The sequence below is a fragment of the Helianthus annuus genome, chromosome 4 (genome assembly GCF_002127325.2).
Source record: "Helianthus annuus cultivar XRQ/B chromosome 4, HanXRQr2.0-SUNRISE, whole genome shotgun sequence".
NCBI lineage: Eukaryota > Viridiplantae > Streptophyta > Magnoliopsida > Asterales > Asteraceae > Helianthus > Helianthus annuus.
The window spans coordinates 168,446,823-168,468,982 of NC_035436.2; the positions used below are offsets into that span (position 1 = coordinate 168,446,823).

At 40.1% G+C, this 22,160-nt stretch overlaps 1 protein-coding gene across 1 annotated transcript; it reads left to right on the forward strand.

Moving 5' to 3' along the window:
- The first annotated feature begins 19,487 nt into the window (after positions 1–19,487).
- LOC110937268 (protein E6-like) lies at positions 19,488–20,681 on the forward strand. The gene has a single exon (XM_022179663.2). It carries the CDS (start codon positions 19,510–19,512, stop codon positions 20,461–20,463), a length of 954 nt encoding a protein of 317 aa, XP_022035355.2. The 5' UTR covers positions 19,488–19,509; the 3' UTR covers positions 20,464–20,681.
- The last annotated feature ends 1,479 nt before the right edge of the window (positions 20,682–22,160 follow it).

Sequence of the window (22,160 nt, forward strand, 5' to 3'; positions counted from 1 at the left end):
TTAACCACTTGAATCCAAAATTAAAAAGTTTAACGTCCCGAGTCTCTAACCGCTCATTCACACCCCCTGTAAAAAAATTCAAAAAACCTTTTGTAAGACTAAGTTTTTAAGTTCTCACAAGTTGTCAAAATTTTCATTTTACCCTAATCATATATATTTGTTAAGATAAAATATATTATTTGGATATAAACAATAATTACTAATAAAGTATCAAATCACATGTACAAGTACTTATAGTATATAACTTAGAAGACTAAAATTACAAACGGATTATCTAAATAAAGTACCAAATTATCTTTAAAGCGAACACTAAATGGTTTTTAAAAGACATATTGTTTTGCTATTAAGTATATAACATTATATTTACTTAAGCCGTGTGATTATCTTTAAAGCGAACACTAAATGGTTTTTAAAAGACATATTGTTTTGCTATTAAGTGTATAACATTATATTTACTTAAGCCGTGTGATTATCTTAAAAGCGAACACTAAATGGTTTTTAAAAGACATATTGTTTTGCTATGCAGACCCCTAAATTCTAAAAAAAAAAACAAAGGGTTAATTGATAAATCACGGGGTTAATTGGGGTTTTTTTACAAATTTTTGTATATATTTAATCATAGTTTTAGCAAAGTTTGATAAAAGAATTATGTTATTTTTTAAACAAAAAACATTTTTATAACTTTATCACGTAGACCCCCTAAAAAAAAACAAGCGGTTAATTGATAAATCAGGGGGTCTATACGAGTCGTATAGGCCTATACAAATTTATAATTTACATTTTTTTGTTATTTAACCCGTGTAATACACGGGGTTGTAAGCTAGTTAGTTATTATTTAAAAACAAAGTTAAAGAATAGTAACTTAATTAATTTTTATTTGCGTTTCATATTAACCGTTATACTATTTATAAGAGTGAATTTCAAGTTTTGTCCTTTATCTTTAGGCCACTTTGCAAGTTTTGTCCTTTATGTTTAAATTTGACGAGTTTTGTCCTTTATGTTTAAAAATCAAGCACGTTTTACCCTTTATGTTTAAAAATCAAACACGTTTTATCCTTTATGTTTAAAAAATCAAGCACGTTTTGTCCTTAAAAATCAAGCATAAAGGACAAAACGTGCTTGATTTTTAAACATAAAGGACAAAACTCGTCAAATTTAAACATAAAGGACAAAACTTGCAAAGTGGCCTAAAGATAAAGGACAAAACTTGAAATTCACTCCTATTTATAATAAATGCTTTAATCCATTTAAACATCTGAAAATATCATAAAGAGCAAATCGTATTTGCTACTTAAAGCGCAAGATAATTATTTTATCATCTTATATATATATTATATTTATATTATTATTATTATATTATTTTAAAACAAAGTCTAAGAATAGTAACTTAAATATTTTTTATTTGATTTTCATTCTAACCCTTATACAATACATAATAACATTTTTAACCCATTTAAACCAAACGTGTACATTTTTGGTTTATACTTGTAAACCCATTTAAACCACGTGAAAATACCATACGACAAGTCGTATTTGCTTATTATTTGCTTATTATTTAAAAACAAAGTTAACGAATAGTAACTTAACTATTTTTTATTTGTGTTTCGTATTAAACCTTGTACTACATATAATAAATGCTTTTGACCCATTTAAACATGTGAAAATACCATACTGCAAACCGTATTTGCTGCTTAGAGCGCAAGATAAATTGAATAACTTAAGAACTTTTGACCGAATGAAACCATTATGTAGCTGAAAGAAAGGTTGAAAATCAAATTCAAATCTTATCGCTATTTGTCACTATATTTAGATAAGTTGTTGAGTAAAGTGCAATTTGCCTCCATGTGGTTTGGTGGCGGGAGCATGTTGCTGTAACGCTTCGTCTTTTGTACTTTCCTTATTTAGAAAGTGCAATCTTATTTCTATTTCTGGACACTTGTAATTGTATCATATTCGTATTTCCATTCCAAACGTTGTAATCCGAGGCTTTGATCATAATGAAACTCCATTATTTTATACGTATACATGTTACATACTTGTGTTATACGTTGAAATCTTAATTACATGCTTATACGCGAAAACCTATACTTGGAATGTGTCACACCCCCAAAATCCACCTGCGGAGTACCACCGCTTGGGAGCATGACTGACCAGGATCAAGCCATCAATCATATCAAACATAGCATTTAATAGTAATGAAAGTAATTAATGTAATTCATCATGACATGATTGATGTTTCAAAACCAAACATTGTTTAAGTAGCGGAAGCATAGTAATGTAAACTCAAAATAGTTATAAGTTCAAATGACGTTCATGATCCGTATCTCACAACGACCTGCTCCTCCCTGTGCAAGCTCCATATCGTACCTAAGGTCCTGCAAGGCATGCAGCAAATAATCAACAAACTAGTTGAGCGAGTTCACAGAAAGTAAGTTCATAACATTGTGCGTAAGTTTAACTAGTGGGGGCTTCCCATACTAGTGTGTACTAAAGGTGGGGGCTTCCCAAACCTTGTTTTTATATTACCGGTGGGGGCTTCCCACGTTTATCCTTACTAATGAGGGCTTCTCATCAGTGGTACTTACTAGACTAACTTCCAACCATGTGTTCTTCTTTACCGAGAACAGGAATACGTACTGGGTCACGTAGGCTTTACGTGACGTGCCCTTCCCCGAGGACAGTGGTACGCGTGGGGGCTACGTAGGCTTTACGCAGCGTGTCTTTCCGACCCGGAAGACAGTAGAAGGTATTGGGTTACGTAGGCTTTACGTAACGTGTCCTCCCGACCCGGGAGACATATGGCAATTACTGGGTTACGTAGGCTTTATGTAACGTGTCCTGACTATCCTGAGGACGATGATCTATAGTCTAGTGAATGCGTAAGTACGAGTAGCTCTTTCAATATCAACATATCCAACCCAATTCCCAACCCGGGAATCCCATGCCTTGGCTGTGTGAACTCACCTTGGTTTGCTCGGCAGATACACAAAGAGTACAGGTAGCAAGTAAATTGTCAACCACGTCCTATCATGGTTATTATACAAGTCAGGTTTTGACTTCAAATTATACACGTGTGCATCACATATGTTAACACGTTACTATCACGTATGCATGTAAACAGGTAAGAGCATAGCATTAACATTCATGTGCGATCCAATGTCTAAGCCCGAAAGTCAAACAACCCAATTAACATTCAACCAATTCATATAACGGCCCAATCTAAACAGTCCAGGTTCTCAATCGGCCCAAATAGTAAACGCATACAAGTCCAATAACAAACAGTCCACAAATCCAATCATTTGGCCCAAACGATTGGGCCCGTGACAGTGTGCGTCCAAAATAGTGTACGTGCATATTGGTCTCGAGTCGCAACGGGGATTGCGAGTCGCAACAGGAGATTACTAGTCGCAACGGGAGATTGCGAGTCGCAACAGGTGATCACGGCTTGTCATGGTTTGGTTACGAGTCGCAACATGACTCGCAACCGTGGTTGCGGTTCGTGCTGTTGCTGGTGTGAGGTTTCGAGTCGCATTTGGTGATACCGAGTCGCAACCGTGTGTGTGTAACCGATTTCCATAATCATTCGCAACAATCATTCCGTGATTCTAGCAAACAACTTAGGCAGTTTCAATAACAGATCAATCACGGCAATTATCAGATCAATTACCAACATTTATCAATTTCATAACATATTCATATGATCAACTCGTGTAATCAACATCAAGAACAGCCAATTTCTAATAATCAAACATGTAAATAACTAACTTATAGGCTAGCATGCAATCTAAAACATCACAGCCGGTTACAAGCACATGCAATTCAACCGATTTAACACTAAGAACATCGACTAATCAGCAACATATGATCCGGTTCTGTTCTAGCATATCAACATATATCACCGAAAGTAAATATATAGATTCTGTTGTGTCTTACTAGCATGCACCCTAATCCGTTTAACCTAAATATAGAGTCATAACATCATACCAAATCATCATCAACATACCGAGCATATACAACACACATCAATGGATAACATACCAACTGGAAGATAGGATCAAACACAAGAAAAGTGAGCCGAATGGAAAAGCAAGATCTCCTATCTTCTGAGTTGTTCGCTGTCGGGTTCTAGGCAAGCCGAAAGAGAGAGAGCAAGTAGGGTTTGTGTGTGTGTTATGTTTTGTAACAACAATGAGAATCAAACCCTTACCAAAGGGTTTAGTGTTTGCGAGTGGGGAGTGGGCCGAGCCCACTCGGCTGCCTAATGGATCCGTATACAAGGTGTGGCCCAAAAGGCTTGTGTGACCGGTTATAATGTGCGGTTTGGGTTCGTGAACACATAATCATTCATATATCACAAGCACGTGTTAACATAACATTCACATAACATTCACATATCGTACACATACGTTACACCAAAGCAAGTCTAAAGTTCGAGTTGTCACATTATCCCCAACTAATTGGAAATTTCGTCCCGAAATTTGGTATGCACTCACTGAGGAAGCTAGGTAAACTGTATTGCTCACTGGTTTTCCTGGGGTGTCACATCCTCCCCCCGTTGATTTGGAATTTCGTCCCGAAATTCCGAAGTAGTAGCTTCAGCCTCAGTAGTGGTTGCATTGGTTTCGAATAACTGGGGGTACTTTTCTGTCATCCTGTCTTCGCGTTCCCAGGTGTACTCTGGGCCACGTGTGGAGTTCCAACGAACTCGAACAAGAGGGATTCTCTTGTGTTTGAGGACCTTCACATCCCGGTCCGTGATTTCAACTGGTTCCTCGACGAACTGCAACCGCTCGTCGATAATGAGTTCCTTAAAAGGAATGATGAGGGTTTCATCTGATAAGCACTTCTTTAAGTTCGACACATGAAAGACATTGTGAACTGCCCCGAGTTCAGCTGGTAGATTCAACTTGTAGGCTACCTTGCCAATCTTTTCTATGATTTCGAATGGTCCGACATAGCGCGGATTTAGTTTGCCCCGTTTGCCAAAACGAACCACACCCTTCCAGGGTGAGACTTTCAATAAAACCCGGTCCCCGACCTGAAATTCCAATGGCTTTCTACGCTTGTCCGCGCAGGCTTTCTGACGGTCGCGTGCTGCCGCCATGCGTTGTCTTATTTGTGCAATCTTTTCTGTGGCGTCCACTACAATCTCTGGACCCGTGATCTGACTATCCCCCACCTCTGCCCAACAGAGAGGTGACCGGCATTTACGCCCGTACAATTCCTCGAATGGAGCGGCTTGGATGCTGGTGTGATAACTATTATTATACGAGAACTCCACCAAAGGGAGATGCTTTTCCCAGCCGTTGCCGAAATCGATAACGCATGCCCGAAGCATGTCTTCTAGAGTTTGGATCGTTCGCTCAGACTGCCCATCCGTCTGAGGATGATATGCTGTGCTCATGTCCAACCTTGAGCCGAAAGATTTATGCATCGCTTGCCATAGCTCTGACGTGAATCGTGCATCGCGATCCGAAATGATGGACGTGGGCACCCCGTGCCTCGAAACAACTTCTTTAAGATAGACGTCTGCGAGAGTGGAGAACTTATCCGTTTCCTTTATAGGTAGGAAGTGTGCAGACTTGGTGAGTCGATCCACGATCACCCATATGGTATCGTTCCCACGCTGGGATCTAGGTAGGCCTGTAACGAAATCCATGGAAATTTCTTCCCATTTCCATTGCGGTATCTTAGGCTGTTGAAGTAGGCCAGCTGGTTTCTGATATTCAACCTTGACTCTTGCACAGGTCAAACATTTTCCAACGTACGTAGCGATGTGGGCCTTCATGCTAGGCCACCAATAAGTAGTGCTGATGTCGTGGTACATTTTATCCGACCCTGGATGTACCGAGTAGCGAGACTTGTGTGCTTCGTCCATCACAAGTTCGCGTAGACCGCCATAAAGTGGGACCCAAATACGCCCCGTTACATAGTAGGCGCCGTCTGCCTTCTGTTCTAATCGTTGTCGTGAGCCACGTAAGGCTTCAGCCTTGACGTTTTCGGGCTTCAGTGCTTCGATCTGAGCAGTTCGTATCTGTGCTGGAAGGCTAGACTGAATCGTAAGCTGTAGCGCTCGCACGCGCCGAGGTAATGTGTCTTTCCGACTGAGGGCATCAGCCACAACATTGGCTTTGCCTGGATGGTACTTGATAGCGCATTCATAATCGTTCAGTAGTTCAACCCATCGCCGTTGACGCATATTCAAATCCTTTTGCTTAAGGATATGCTCGAGACTCCTGTGATCGGTGTAAATCGTGCACCTGGTACCGTACAGGTAGTGTCGCCATATCTTAAGCGCGAAAACAACAGCTCCCAGCTCTAAATCGTGCGTCGTGTAGTTGCGTTCATGAACCTTGAGTTGACGAGAGGCGTAAGCGATAACCTTGTCGCGTTGCATTAATACACATCCAAGTCCCCGAAGGGATGCATCACAATATACCACGAAGTCATCTGTGCCCTCTGGCAATGAGAGGATAGGTGCACTGCAAAGTCTATCCTTTAGGTGCTGAAAAGCAGTCTCCTGGGGCTCTCCCCAGCGATAGGTGACACCTTTCTGTGTCAGTAGTGTAAGCGGTTGCGCGATCTTGGAGAAGTCTTTGATAAACCGTCTGTAGTAACCCGCCAAACCCAAAAATTGGCGTATTTCTGTCGGTGTACGCGGTGCAGGCCAGTTTCTGATCGAATCTACCTTGGATGGATCGACATGGATCCCATCCCTGTTTACCACATGGCCTAAGAAGTGGACTTCACGAAGCCAGAAGTCGCACTTAGAAAACTTAGCATACAGCTGTTCCTTCCGAAGGAGTTCCAAAATAAGACGGAGATGCTGCTCGTGTTCCTCCTGACTCTTGGAGTAAATCAGAATGTCGTCGATGAATACAATGACGAACTTGTCTAGGTAGGGTTTGCACACCCTGTTCATAAGGTCCATAAATACAGCAGGCGCGTTCGTTAACCCGAACGGCATGACAAGAAACTCGTAGTGGCCATAACGAGTTCTGAAGGCTGTCTTGGAGACGTCCTCATCCCGGACTCTCAGCTGATGATAACCAGACCTCAAGTCTATCTTCGAATAGTAACACGACCCTTGCAACTGGTCGAATAAGTCGTCGATGCGTGGAAGAGGATAACGGTTCTTCACCGTCACCTTGTTGAGTTCACGGTAGTCGATGCACATCCTGAACGTACCGTCTTTCTTTTTCACGAAAAGTACTGGAGCTCCCCAAGGCGAAGAGCTTGGACGAATGAAGCCCTTTTCCAAGAGCTCTTGTAGCTGTTTTGACAGTTCCTCCAATTCTGATGGAGCTAGACGATATGGTGCGCGAGCTATAGGTGCTGCTCCTGGAGCGAGCTCAATTTGAAATTCGACCTGACGATGAGGCGGTAAGCCAGGTAAGTCTTCAGGAAATACCTGAGGAAAGTCACATACAACCGGTATATCCTCCAGTTTCTTTTCCTTTACTGATGCGTCTGTAACGAGTGCCAAAATGGCTGTGTGACCCTTACGTAAGCATTTCTGAGCCTTCAAGAAAGAGATGATGCCAACCACTGCACCACTCCTGTCGCCTTGGACTTCGAGAGGTTCCTGACCCGAACGAGGAATGCGAATTATCTTCTCACTGCATAAGATTTCTGCCTGGTGTTGGGATAACCAATCCATCCCAATCACGACGTCGAAACTACCCAAAACTATGGGAATGAGGTCTATAGAGAAAGCTTGACCAGCTAGGATAAGATTACAACCCTGAACTACGTGCGTGGCTTCTAGACTTTTACCGTTAGCTAACTCTACTACATGTTTGGTGGGTAAAAGTGTTGGTGCACGTTTTAGCAGTTGACATATTTTCACAGACATATAGCTTGTATCCGCACCCGAATCAAACAAAACAGTAACGTAAATATTGTCGAGGAGAAACTTACCCATAACCACATTGGGATCGTTCACTGCGTCACCCCGACCTAGCACAAAAGCGCGTCCCCTAGCTTCGTTGCCATTGTTGTTGTTGTTTCCACCGTTGTTGTTATTCCCGTTGCCCTGGTTATTATTGTTGCGATTCTGGTTCTGGTTCAACTGAGGGCAATCGCGTTTGAAATGACCTTCAGCCCCACACTGAAAACATCCCCGGTTCCCACGCTGTGGCTGCTGCTGCTGGTTCTGTGGAGCTGGTTGCTGAGGCTGCTGATTCTGATTTGCAGGCCGTGGACTCCTACAGTCTTTGGCCTCGTGCCCCATCTTGAGACACCTTTGACAACGACCCTTGTTACACGGGCCATTGTGATGTCTGTGGCAATTGTAGCACTTGGGTTGACTTCCCTGATATCTCCTCTGTCTGTGACCACCAGAGGATTGCTGACTGGGACTCTGATAGTGGTCGATCTTCTGCTGCTGAGCTTGTGGCTGAACAGTCGCTGAACCCCTGCTGGAATCTCCATCCCATTTTCTTTTGCTTTCGCTAGTAGTAGCAGGAGTAGCTGAAGGAGTGACTGTAGCAGTAGCGTTGACACGCTTAGGCAGTTTATTCTGATCCACTGCCTGATCGGTGATGCGATGAGCGAGACGTTGAATTTCCTGGATGTTGTCGAGGTTAGCCGAAGTAACATGGCTCTGGATTTCTGGCGCCAATCCCTTGAGATACATCTCGATGCGCTTGTATGGAGGGTCCACCATAGTTGGACACAACACGGCCAGCTCATTCGACCGTTTAGTATACGCTTCGATTTCTGACCCAACCATTTTCAAATTATACAGCTCGTCTTCCAACTTGTGAATATCTTCACTTGTACAATACTCCCGCTTGATGAGTTCCTTAAAATCGTTCCATGGGGTGGCGTTAGCAGCTGCCAACCCCAGAATTTGCACTTGCGCGTTCCACCAGGTTAGCGCGATTCCTTCCAAGGTGCTGGTGGCATACTTGACCTTGCGAGCCTCAGGGCACTCGCACATTTCGAATACTGATTCTAGCTTTTCAAACCAATGGAGGAGTCCCACTGCCCCCTCGGTGCCGCTGAAAGAATTTGGACGACAGTCCATGAAGTTCTTAAAGGTGCAGACAGGTTGCTGCGCGTGTTGACCTGCTTGAGCTGCTGCAACTGCCGCAGCAACTTGAGCTTGAACAAGAGCCTCTAACTGGGCTTGTGTCATGTTGATTCGTCCAGACATGATCTTCATAGTAAAAGTAACGTAAATGAGAGTGGTTCGCGAGTAGGGCGATGACAGAAAAGCGTAAGCACGTAGGGATTCTCATGCTTTAGTATCATGTGTATCTAAGCGTAATGCGAGCAAAGTTCTAAGCAGTTCTAGCAAACAGGCAATAACATAAACCTTATTACCTAGGATGTCGAGTCTTGCACGTGGAGCGAAGCGTCGTTGTGGATCGTTGAGAGCACTGTTCTGGTTATAGTCCGGTTTTAATAAAAACATTTTCCCATATTAAAACCAAGTTCTCTATAACCAATGGCTCTGATACCAATCTGTCACACCCCCAAAATCCACCTGCGGAGTACCACCGCTTGGGAGCATGACTGACCAGGATCAAGCCATCAATCATATCAAACATAGCATTTAATAGTAATGAAAGTAATTAATGTAATTCATCATGACATGATTGATGTTTCAAAACCAAACATTGTTTAAGTAGCGGAAGCATAGTAATGTAAACTCAAAATAGTTATAAGTTCAAATGACGTTCATGATCCGTATCTCACAACGACCTGCTCCTCCCTGTGCAAGCTCCATATCGTACCTAAGGTCCTGCAAGGCATGCAGCAAATAATCAACAAACTAGTTGAGCGAGTTCACAGAAAGTAAGTTCATAACATTGTGCGTAAGTTTAACTAGTGGGGGCTTCCCATACTAGTGTGTACTAAAGGTGGGGGCTTCCCAAACCTTGTTTTTATATTACCGGTGGGGGCTTCCCACGTTTATCCTTACTAATGAGGGCTTCTCATCAGTGGTACTTACTAGACTAACTTCCAACCATGTGTTCTTCTTTACCGAGAACAGGAATACGTACTGGGTCACGTAGGCTTTACGTGACGTGCCCTTCCCCGAGGACAGTGGTACGCGTGGGGGCTACGTAGGCTTTACGCAGCGTGTCTTTCCGACCCGGAAGACAGTAGAAGGTATTGGGTTACGTAGGCTTTACGTAACGTGTCCTCCCGACCCGGGAGACATATGGCAATTACTGGGTTACGTAGGCTTTACGTAACGTGTCCTGACTATCCTGAGGACGATGGTCTATAGTCTAGTGAATGCGTAAGTACGAGTAGCTCTTTCAATATCCACATATCCAACCCAATTCCCAACCCGGGAATCCCATGCCTTGGCTGTGTGAACTCACCTTGGTTTGCTCGGCAGATACACAAAGAGTACAGGTAGCAAGTAAATTGTCAACCACGTCCTATCATGGTTATTATACAAGTCAGGTTTTGACTTCAAATTATACACGTGTGCATCACATATGTTAACACGTTACTATCACGTATGCATGTAAACAGGTAAGAGCATAGCATTAACATTCATGTGCGATCCAATGTCTAAGCCCGAAAGTCAAACAACCCAATTAACATTCAACCAATTCATATAACGGCCCAATCTAAACAGTCCAGGTTCTCAATCGGCCCAAATAGTAAACGCATACAAGTCCAATAACAAACAGTCCACAAATCCAATCATTTGGCCCAAACGATTGGGCCCGTGACAGTGTGCGTCCAAAATAGTGTACGTGCATATTGGTCTCGAGTCGCAACGGGGATTGCGAGTCGCAACAGGTGATCACGGCTTGTCATGGTTTGGTTACGAGTCGCAACATGACTCGCAACCGTGGTTGCAGTTCGTGCTGTTGCTGGTGTGAGGTTTCGAGTCGCATTTGGTGATACCGAGTCGCAACCGTGTGTGTGTAACCGATTTCCATAATCATTCGTAACAATCATTCCGTGATTCTAGCAAACAACTTAGGCAGTTTCAATAACAGATCAATCACGGCAATTATCAGATCAATTACCAACATTTATCAATTTCATAACATATTCATATGATCAACTCGTGTAATCAACATCAAGAACAGCCAATTTCTAATAATCAAACATGTAAATAACTAACTTATAGGCTAGCATGCAATCTAAAACATCACAGCCGGTTACAAGCACATGCAATTCAACCGATTTAACACTAAGAACATCGACTAATCAGCAACATATGATCCGGTTCTGTTCTAGCATATCAACATATATCACCGAAAGTAAATATATAGATTCTGTTGTGTCTTACTAGCATGCACCCTAATCCGTTTAACCTAAATATAGAGTCATAACATCATACCAAATCATCATCAACATACCGAGCATATACAACACACATCAATGGATAACATACCAACCGGAAGATAGGATCAAACACAAGAAAAGTGAGCCGAATGGAAAAGCAAGATCTCCTATCTTCTGAGTTGTTCGCCGTCGGGTTCTAGGCAAGCCGAAAGAGAGAGAGCAAGTAGGGTTTGTGTGTGTGTTATGTTTTGTAACAACAATGAGAATCAAACCCTTACCAAAGGGTTTAGTGTTTGCGAGTGGGGAGTGGGCCGAGCCCACTCGGCTGCCTAATGGATCCGTATACAAGGTGTGGCCCAAAAGGCTTGTGTGACCGGTTATAATGTGCGGTTTGGGTTCGTGAACACATAATCATTCATATATCACAAGCACGTGTTAACATAACATTCACATAACATTCACATATCGTACACATACGTTACACCAAAGCAAGTCTAAAGTTCGAGTTGTCACAGAATGGTTGAAACATCAATTATATGTGCATTATACTTATACATTACACTTTTATGCTTGAAATACTTAAAACCGGCTAAAATATGTGAAACTGGCCTAACATAACTCCCTCGTGCGAAGGTACCATTCCATCGCACGAACCAACTACCTTCGTGCGAACCAAGCCCTCTTGTGCGAACCTACTTCCTTTGCACGAACTAACCATCATTCATGCGGACTTAACTTCCTTCGCACGGACTTAATCCTCTTTCGCACAAATGGACACTCCTTCGCACGAACGACTCTCATCCGCACGAACCTCACATCCGCACGAACGGAGCTGGCAACGAGATTACGGGCAGAAAACGCAACAGTCGTGTTTTACCTACTTTTTAACCTTTTTACAACACCCAATCACTTCCTACTTCATTTATGACTTAAACCCTAATCCCATCCTATAAATAAGAGCCCTCTTTCACTCCTAAACACTTTCCAAACACTTAAATCTCTTCCAAATCTTCACATTTTCTCTCTAAATCTACAAACTTTGGGCAGAAGGTTTCAAGTCTTCTAAGTGAGTTTTAGCTCACTTTTCTTCTTATTTCTTCATGTATTCTTTTATCATTCTACTTGGACAACCTCTAGGAAGGTTTTCACAAGTTTTTCATGGCAAACTAAGGTGAAACCTCACCACATTTGAGGTCCAAAGTGGGATTAAAGTTCTGTTTTGTTTTTGTACATTACATTTCTCGATTTAAGCTTGGTGAAATCTTCTACCCACCAAGCTCACAACTAAGTTCATAGTTATGGGTTTGTGTTGTTGTTGATTTTCACTAAGAAGCAAGTTCAATAACTCTTTTAAGTTATGCTCATACATGTTCTAAGTTTTGAAACCATCCAAGATTCACCATCTTCAATATGGATGAACTTGTGTTTTGGTAGAAGTGTGAACCGTGGGAGCTTTGGCTTTACAAACTAATTCCACTACCTCACTTATGAACTTGTGTATGAACATCCAAGTAGTTTCCTAGTCCTAAAGTAACACAACCCCGTCGCATCTCCAACATTTTCCATGATGGGTATGAAACCCCCGGGTTGATCTTACTTGGCTACTTGGCAAAACTAGTTAGTTGTATTTTCTTATCATTCATGACCAACCGAGTTTATCAACTATGTTGATAAACTTTGTGCTTTGGTGAATTCATACAAAGAGGTATACATACATCCATGCTTGAGTTACATGAAATCTATGATAATAGATGATGGACCAAATATAATAATACTATATAATAAGATATAATATATATATATATATATATATATATATATAGGATAGGGCTAGATAGAAAACCCTATCTATATAAAAAACCCTAGAAAACCCAACCTCCCGACATTTTTTTTTTGAAAAAAATAACACATGTAATATACATGTTTTTAAGAGTTTTGGGCCAAAAAAATCAAAAAAGCGCCGAAGGGATAATTTAAAAAAAAAATTCAGCAACTTTCAGCATTTTTGTCTAACACATGTTAGGCGCTGAATTTTGTTTATTTTTTTTTTTAAAAATCCCTTCGGCGCTTTTTTGTTTTTTTTGCCCAAAACACTCTAAAACATGTATATTACATCTGTAATTTTTTTCAAAAAAAAATGTCGGGAGGTTGGGTAAAAATGGGGGGAGATTTGGGTTTCTAGAGTTTTCTAAGAATTTTAGGGTTTTTTGTCTAGCATTACCCTATATATATATATATATATAGGGGACCGCTAGAATGAGAACCACCACGAGTTGTAAGAACCACGAGAACCGCGACCCGCGGGTGGCCGTTGACCACGAAATTTTTTTTACACCTAGATCCGTATATTTTAAGACCGGGTGTAAATTTTGGGTTCAAACGGCGCGCCCGAGGGGGTAGTTTTTTACGCCCAAAGTTTGGTTAAAAAAAAAGAAAAATTAAAAAAATTAAAAAAACCCAAACTTTGGGCATAAAAAACTACCCCCTCGGGCGCGCCGTTTGAACCCAAAATTTACACCCGGTCTTAAAATATACGGATCTAGGTGTAAAAAAAATTTCGTGGTCAACGGCCACCCGCGGGTCGCGGTTCTCGTGGTTCTTACAACTCGTGGTGGTTCTCATTCTAGCGGTCCCCTATATATATATATATATATATATATATATATATATATATATATATATATATATATATATTAGTCGAATTCATGATGCTAACCGGTTTGTGGTTAGGTATTATGAACTTAAGTTATTTTATCTTTGTTCTAAATTCTCGTTTATGATTCTAATGGGCAAGTAAGGACCCATGAAATCACATAAAAACTTAGTGTCAAAACGAGTACTTAGACGAGATATATTTTCGTGTATACATAGTTTTTTACTTAAATTCCAAATCCGAATCCTTCGTCAAAATCCGAATACTCACACACCTTCGTTTCGCCATTGTAGGGTAACATCGGTGTTCCAACTCTCACGTTCGTCAACTCATGGACTAATCGGAAAGCTAGCAAAACCGCGAGTGTACATGACCTTTTTTATTTTAACACTTTTGGGTGCAATACATATATATTATCATACTCACACAATCACATACTAACAAACAATCCAATATACATGCTTAATACGTTATGCTTGAATTCGTATATGCTAGACTATTCTTATGCTTTATAATTTTCATTAACTTCGTACAAACCTCCCTTAACATGTATAGCGCTATAGGATTAACGCACCGTCCATATTCTGTTGGCGGTAATTCCCGACTCATCACAAGTCGGTGATGTGAAAGGGTGGCAAAGGAGTTCAAGTCACAAGTCGGTGAACTTGAGGGATCAATGTTGACAAGTTGGTCATAATTGGTTAAGTTTCCTAATTACATTATAATTATATTTGGTAATGTCTTGGTCACCAAGTTAAGGGTTATTTGGTAATGTCTTGGTCACCAAGTTAGGGTAAACCTATATAAACCATGTTAGGGTTAGACATTATTAAGAGTCAAGAGGAGATAAACCGAGTTATGGTTTATGAGTTATTGTAATCAAGTTTTTTGAGTTATATTTTCTTGGTTATAATAAAAGTTCATTGGAGAATTATTCCATTCATTCTTGTTCTTGTGTTTGATTATTCGATTGGGACTTGAATTGGTATCAGAGCCAAGTTCAATCGTCAAAATCAAACAAGTACTCGACAAATCGACGGCTAAGGTATCAAGGGTCATCGATTGGCTGAGGTTGCTCGTGGCGGCAAGAGTGACCAGAAATGAAACAAGTCAGTCGGACTTTTTCGTTCTCGCGGTGTCCGTACTAAATCGTCGGTGCAGCGGCGTAGGTACTATTACAAAGGCGGGCAACGAGTACGTTGTTCGTACGACGGAAATCGATAAACGGAACCAGATGGGTTCTGCTCGGATTGGGTTAGGTCACTGATAATCGGTTCTGGAAAAAGAACCCCATCGGCATTTTGGATTTACTTTTTGTTGAAGCAATTAAAAAAAGAAAACAAAAAGGAAGTTTGTCATTTTACAAAGAGAAGAACAATAGGAGTCAAAATAAGAGATTTTGGTTTCTTGGTTTTGTGTTCTATGCCTAAAAGAAAAAGAATATATAGTAAGTCGGTGGAATTACAAAACTACTTGATAAAAAATAAAAAGGAGTTGGTTTCTTTTCCGTGATTTAAAGAAAGAAATACAAAAATTCAAGCATAAGGTTTTATTTATTTATTTTTTTTTTGTGTTACGATAAAGAATAAAAGAAAAGAAAAACAAGATTGGTTAATTTTTCTTTGTTGATTCAAAAGGTTTTGGTGTTACCATTAAACTTTGATTTTTATTTGGGTTGGATAAGCGGGTTCAATTCAGGATTTTTTTTACTGGGTTTGCGAGAGGGATTCGTGATCATATTTGCGAGTAGACGATTCGGTTTTGAAAAGCTGTTCGAGACTAATCAGTTGGTATTCGTTTCGACGGACTGGAGCGAGGGGGTAAATTTGTCACTTTCTAACAAGTCGGTTAGAGTATATCTAATTCAAACAAGTTTATAGTTCAACAAGTTTGGTTGCTGCTACGTTTGTATTAAATCGACAAGCAGGTTGATTTATTATCATAATTGAACGTGTAAGGTCAAAGTCTTTGGGTTAAACAAGTTGGTTTAATTAAGGAATATTTTTTTTGGTTGAACGAGTTTGGGTTTGACCGAGGATTAAACAGAGGTTAGAGTTGGCAAGGAAGAACCAACCGGGAGGATCAAGACCGACGAGAGGATTGGTAAGAAGATCAAAGGGCCGGTCGAGTTTCTTCAAGAAGTCGCTACCCATGTTTTAGTCACGAGGTTTGAATCAAGATGAGCCTATATTCTAAGGGAACGCATTATGATCCAAGAAAGCTAGTGTTTGCTTAAGATCGCAGCCGAGTCAATGGTGGTGCGAGTTCTTATGATCAAAGGACGAGTCGTGGAAAAAGGACTAGTCGAGTACAAGGTCACAAGAATGTTCGAGCTAGGAAGAAGCCGAAAAACACAACTAGAGATCAAGATGAGTTCTATGAGAATCAAGACAAAGAAGACATGTTGGAGCCTACCTATTTCGAGTCGGAAATTAAGGGGGTGATTGTTGGCGGTAATTCCCGACTCATCACAAGTCGGTGATGTGAAAGGGTGGCAAAGGAGTTCAAGTCACAAGTCGGTGAACTTGAGGGATCGATGTTGACAAGTTGGTCATAATTGGTTAAGTTTCCTAATTACATTATAATTATATTTGGTAATGTCTTGGTCACCAAGTTAAGGGTTATTTGGTAATGTCTTGGTCACCAAGTTAGGGTAAACCTATATAAACCATGTTAGGGTTAGACATTATTAAGAGTCAAGAGGAGATAAACCGAGTTATGGTTTATGAGTTATTGTAATCAAGTTTTTTGAGTTATATTTTCTTGGTTATAATAAAAGTTCATTGGAGAATTATTCCATTCGTTCTTGTTCTTGTGTTTGATTATTCGATTGGGACTTGATATTCTTGAGTTCATGTTAAGTAAACAAAACGGTCTATTCATTGCCATGATTAGATTACGCTAGCGGGAATTTTTGGGTTGACATGTATAGTTGCATGCTAGTATTATGTGATAGTTTTAAGTTAACAATTATCCCATTCATACTTTAGTGGACCCTTACCAATGAGTCAGGATTTACTTCCTTGACCCGTTCGGTGAGTACTAATCACACTTAGAGTACGATGTTGCCAAGTTAGGGGTGAATCCCGTATCTTGACAACTAGTCCCACTCCTCAATTTTCAATCCTGCCAAAGTCTCGAATTTTCAATCGACTAGGGACATGTAGTAACCAGAAGGGTGAATGTCGTTAACCGCTCCTTGGTGAGAGTATTCTACCCTATTAGGCCAAAGAGTGTTTCCCTAACTCAAAAGAACTTTCGATCACGTTGGAATAGTCTTAGTTTCGTTCTGAGACACTCCAAGTTTTACATTGAATCTCTTTTATGTTATATCCATTTCGTTGTGTTTGAGTTTGTATTGTAATGTGATGGTGATTTTGGCTGCGAGGGTAACTACAGGCGGCAGAGACAACAACCGGCTACCGAAACAGTAGCAAATGATTGTGGTTGTTGTTGCTGTTAGCTATTTGGGTGAAGTATTGACGTCGCCTCCCAGGATTATACACCGAAATTAGAATCTAAGATGAATTCTAAAGTTTCTATCATTACCTTTTTCCCATATTTCGAAGACATGCAAATCGCCACCCTGATCAAATTCCGTCAGTCATCATCGTCGCCATCAAACCATCAATATCTCACGTGGAAACCAACGATCCGATACTCTGTATTGAGACCCAAACTCTGGTCTAAAGTTAGTTTGAAGTGGAGAATTTCAGATACATGTTTATTTTGTAATTTGGGTGTTGTTTGGGTGGACTCGGTGTGGCCGGAATCCTTGTAGAAAAAACGGCAAAGCAGGAATGGGGTGGTTGATCGATGGTGAGAGAAAGAGAGAGGGGGTAGAGAGAGTATAGGGTTGGGTGGGATTATATTTTTATTTCTTTAATTTCATTTTAATGAAAAAAATACTTATTGCTTTTGTTTTAGTTTCTTTTTACATGTTTCTTTTTACAAAAAGTTAACCGAATTTTTTGATGGGTTTAGTCAATTAGACTAAGATTCTTGCAATTGGAAAAATCAGGTGTTCAAATAGTTAAAAGTTTAGAAATTAAACTCAAGTAGTTAAAATCAATAAAATACATGAACTCAAATAATAATTTATTCTACTATAAAGAAAACAGAGAAGTGATGATAATAGAGGATGGATGGAAGTATCATTAGTATTCAATAGAAGAAGTAGAAGAAGAAAATGACTTGAGGGAGTAGATGGGGGCATGCTCTAAACATGACTTGCTGCCATGCTTACTCAATGCAGCATTTACATTTATGTGCCACAAGCCCACAATCCTCGCATGACTACGCTGCCATTACTATTATGCCATTGTATTTTCTATGCCCCTCTAAATTCAAAATTTCCCAAAATACCCTCCTTAACATAGAAGCAAACATGCAATTAGGATTTAGTCTTATCAAAAAGTTTACTAGTACATACATAATTAAAATGATTAGTATATCAAATTAGATATAGACACTACAAGAAAGGGACACCTTTAGCGGCAACAGGTGTCGCCGGTATTGGTCCAATTTGTCGCCGCTATTGACCTTTACCGGCGACAAGTCGTCGCTAAAGGGTCGCCGGTATTGATAGGCCGCTATTGGCCATCTGTCGTCGCTAAAGGTTGTGTGGCTGGGGATTAAAGTGGGACACCAATCGTTAGCGGAGACATCTTGTCGCCGCTATTGCTTATAAATCGTCGCCGGTATTGCTTCCTTAATCCCCAACCATTAGATCATATTAATGATCAACGGCTGGGGTTTGGGTTGACGCGGATCGACCAATAGCGGCGACACTTGGCCTGTCGCCGCTAAAAGTGTCCCTCTTGTAGTGAGAAAAAAGCCTACTAATCATATGACATCTCCTTTGGAGTGTGGTCTTTAATGCTTCTAGTTTAAGTTTATATGATCGATCATGTCATGGCCAACAATATATACAAATTCATTAGATTTTATTCTTTTCAAAACACATTTACATACTTCCATTAGAGGTGAACAAACCAGGTTATTTTCTCAAACCGGTGTAGGTTTAGGTCAAACAGGAGGAGCAAAACCGATTCTTGAAAGGGAAATGATCATGCCGGTTCCATTTTAAAAACCAGGTTATCATCGGTTTAGTTCGGATTTGACCGGTATCAAACCTATTTAGAAGTATAAGTTCTATTAGTGTGTGTATAGCATATATATAGATAGAGGTTTGTATTGTATTCTGGTATTATGATATGAGATTAGAGAAGTTTGAGCTCAATACCTAACTTTAAGTTCTAAAACCAATTACAACCCATCTGTTCAAGCTAGTTCCAAACCGGTTCAATATCGGTTCGAATTTCGATTCCCAAACCCGTTTTGTGCACCTCTAAGTTCAATCCACCATTTTGATATTTTACCCTAAACACAAAATGAAAATCCACCCACAAGAAAAGGACTCTTTTGTCAATGTTGTATATTGCATTAGGGACCACTCACCATTATCATCACCATCATCCTTTTTTCCAATTTCCCCTCCATTTTACACCTAACATCTTCAAAACCATCAAGTGTAGAAAAAAAAAACACACATATATATATAATATTATATATAGAACTTTGCTATATAAATGAACAAAATGAACATAAAAATACAATCCCAAAACTCTTATCTCTCCTCCATGGCTCTCATTTCCTACTTCATTCTTCTCACTCTCACTCTCTCTTCTACTATCCATGCAAGAGAAAGCCAATTCTTCAACAAATTCTCTAACAACAATCAACAACAACCCTTAAACACCAATCAAGAACAACCCTTAAACACCAATCAACAACAACAACAACAACCCTTAAACACCAATCAACAAGAACAACCCGAGTTCATCCCACAAACCCAAGACTCCGATTCATACGGCCTCTACGGCCACGAATCCGGCCAGCTTCCACCGTCCGCCACCACCACCACCACCAACAACAACAACAACCTCCCGGACTACTTACCTGAAAACTACAACCCGGTTGCATACACCACCCCCATCCACAGCAACACCCAAGAGTACATCCCTGATGAATACAAGGAGTACCCACAAGCCAACAAGTACAACGGTGAAAGCAGAATGTACAACTCTGAGAAGCAAGGTTTTGATTTTGATGATGCAAGGTTTATGGAGACTAGGGAAGGTGGTGGCAATGTGTACAACTCGGAGAAGCAGGTGGAGGACCAAAGGTACAACTCGGAGATGCAGGGGATGGGAAGGTATGGTACACGTGGCAATGGGAATATGTACAACCCTGAGAAGCAGGGTATGAGTGATACTAGGTTTTTGGAGAATGGAAAGTACTATTACGACATTAATATGGAGAACCCTAATTCTAATGCAAACATGAACATGAACATGAACACAAGAGGGTTTGGTTCCAGAAATGGGTACAACACACAAGGGTATTATGGGAATAATCAGAACTCATATGGTTCTAGGAATGGATACAATACACAAGGGTATTATGGGAATAATCAGAACTCGTATGATAGATACAATTACAATGGAGGGTATCAGAACCAAGAGTACCGGTTCAATCCTTGAGGGTATTTTTGTCTTTTGCGCTTGTTTTTCTATATATAGTTCTTAATTATGGTATGTTTTAATTAGGGAAGACAAGGGGCGAATCAATTTGTGTCTTGTTCTTGTTTTATGATGCATGGTCGACTTATGCTTGGAAGAAAGTACTATGAGCTTTCAATGTTATACATTTAATTTATGAACCAACTCATAAATAAAGTTTATGCATATTTTCATGGTTAGATGAGTCGATAGAAAGTATTATACCAAATGATATTTAGCCTGTTAGTATCTTAGTCATGTGTAAAAGATGCCCCTTTCCTTAAGGTCGAGGATTTGATTATCGCTATAAATTGTGAACTAAAATTAGAAGTAGATTAGGTTGCCTTTCTTAAAAAAAAAATATATATTGTAAGACCCGTTAAATATCACGCACAAGTATATCAATAGTAACATAATTATTATGTAGTATGTACAAGCTATAATGGATTCCATAATCATTATTCATTATGAACATCATGTGACCAATTGATTCTTGACCAATTTTATATTTCTTTGAAAACAAGGAAGCTATATGGTTGAGCAAATTCAAGTACAAGACATATTGTTAGATTATACCATGTGTAGTGGGGCATTATGTGGGCATTATGCTAAAAAAAAACGCTCCCCACTTCCATTACATAGGGCATTATGGGGCATTATGCTCAAAAAAAAAATTGCTTTGGCGTGATATATAAAACGCCCAAAGGGGATTGTGGGAGGGTTGACTGACCAATGAGATTTTTTAGGGGTTTCTTCTTTATTTTATTTAATGCCCCAATAATGCCCAATAATGCCCCATCCCCATTACACCCCATTTTAGAAAACGCCCAATAATGCCCATTTGCTGACTGGACCGCCACATGGCGTAAATTGCCCTAGGATGGGGGCATTATATTCCCCTTCCACTACACATGGTCTTTAAAAAAAAAATAGGAAACCACTTAAAATCTATGATTCACATCATAGTTAAAAATACATGTTGATTATTTCTATAAGTCATGTATCTAATGTAAACTTATATAAATTTTGTGTTAATTCTTGTAAGAGGGCATCCAGAGTCGGGGCTCATGGCGCAAACCGTAAAAACCCTCACGAATCTCACATGCTCTTTTCTCACAATAAAAAAACCCTCTCTTTCGAGGACGATTCGTGTGGGCAGACTTTCGTCTTGAAAACCGTCTCCCTTCTCGATTATCCTCTAGCTCATCGTCTAGTCATAGTCAGTGGAGTTCAAACCTCCAATTACAAATGCTATAATAGCATGTGAAAAAATGATAAATATTCACCCACCTTAAAGGTGTAGTAGATAAAATTAAGTAGAAAAAGGAAGTTTCTTTCGGTGATGCATTCAAGAGCATCTTTTGGAGGATGGTGTTGTTAGTGGTTGGACCCTTGACAAGTGATTAGGGGGACCAGGACCTCCTCCATAGTTTGTAGTATGTATTGAACCAGTAGACCCACATATTGTAATATATGTAAACTTCATAAAAAAAAATCATCTTTTACGACAAACATTTCATTCTTGAAAATGTCAATTTCTTCCTAACTCTCGGACACCAGCTGTAACCCGAGAGAGACTCACCGCACCTCACTCCTCAAGACTATCCGACATGCCAGCTTGATCTTTCTTATTTTTCCGAATTATCAAAATAGATAACACATTCTAAAATTGTTTAAAC

Coding starts and splice junctions, on each gene's coding strand:
- LOC110937268 (XM_022179663.2), top strand. CDS start 19,510: ATGAACAAAATGAACATAAAAATACAATCCCAAAACTCTTATCTCTCC.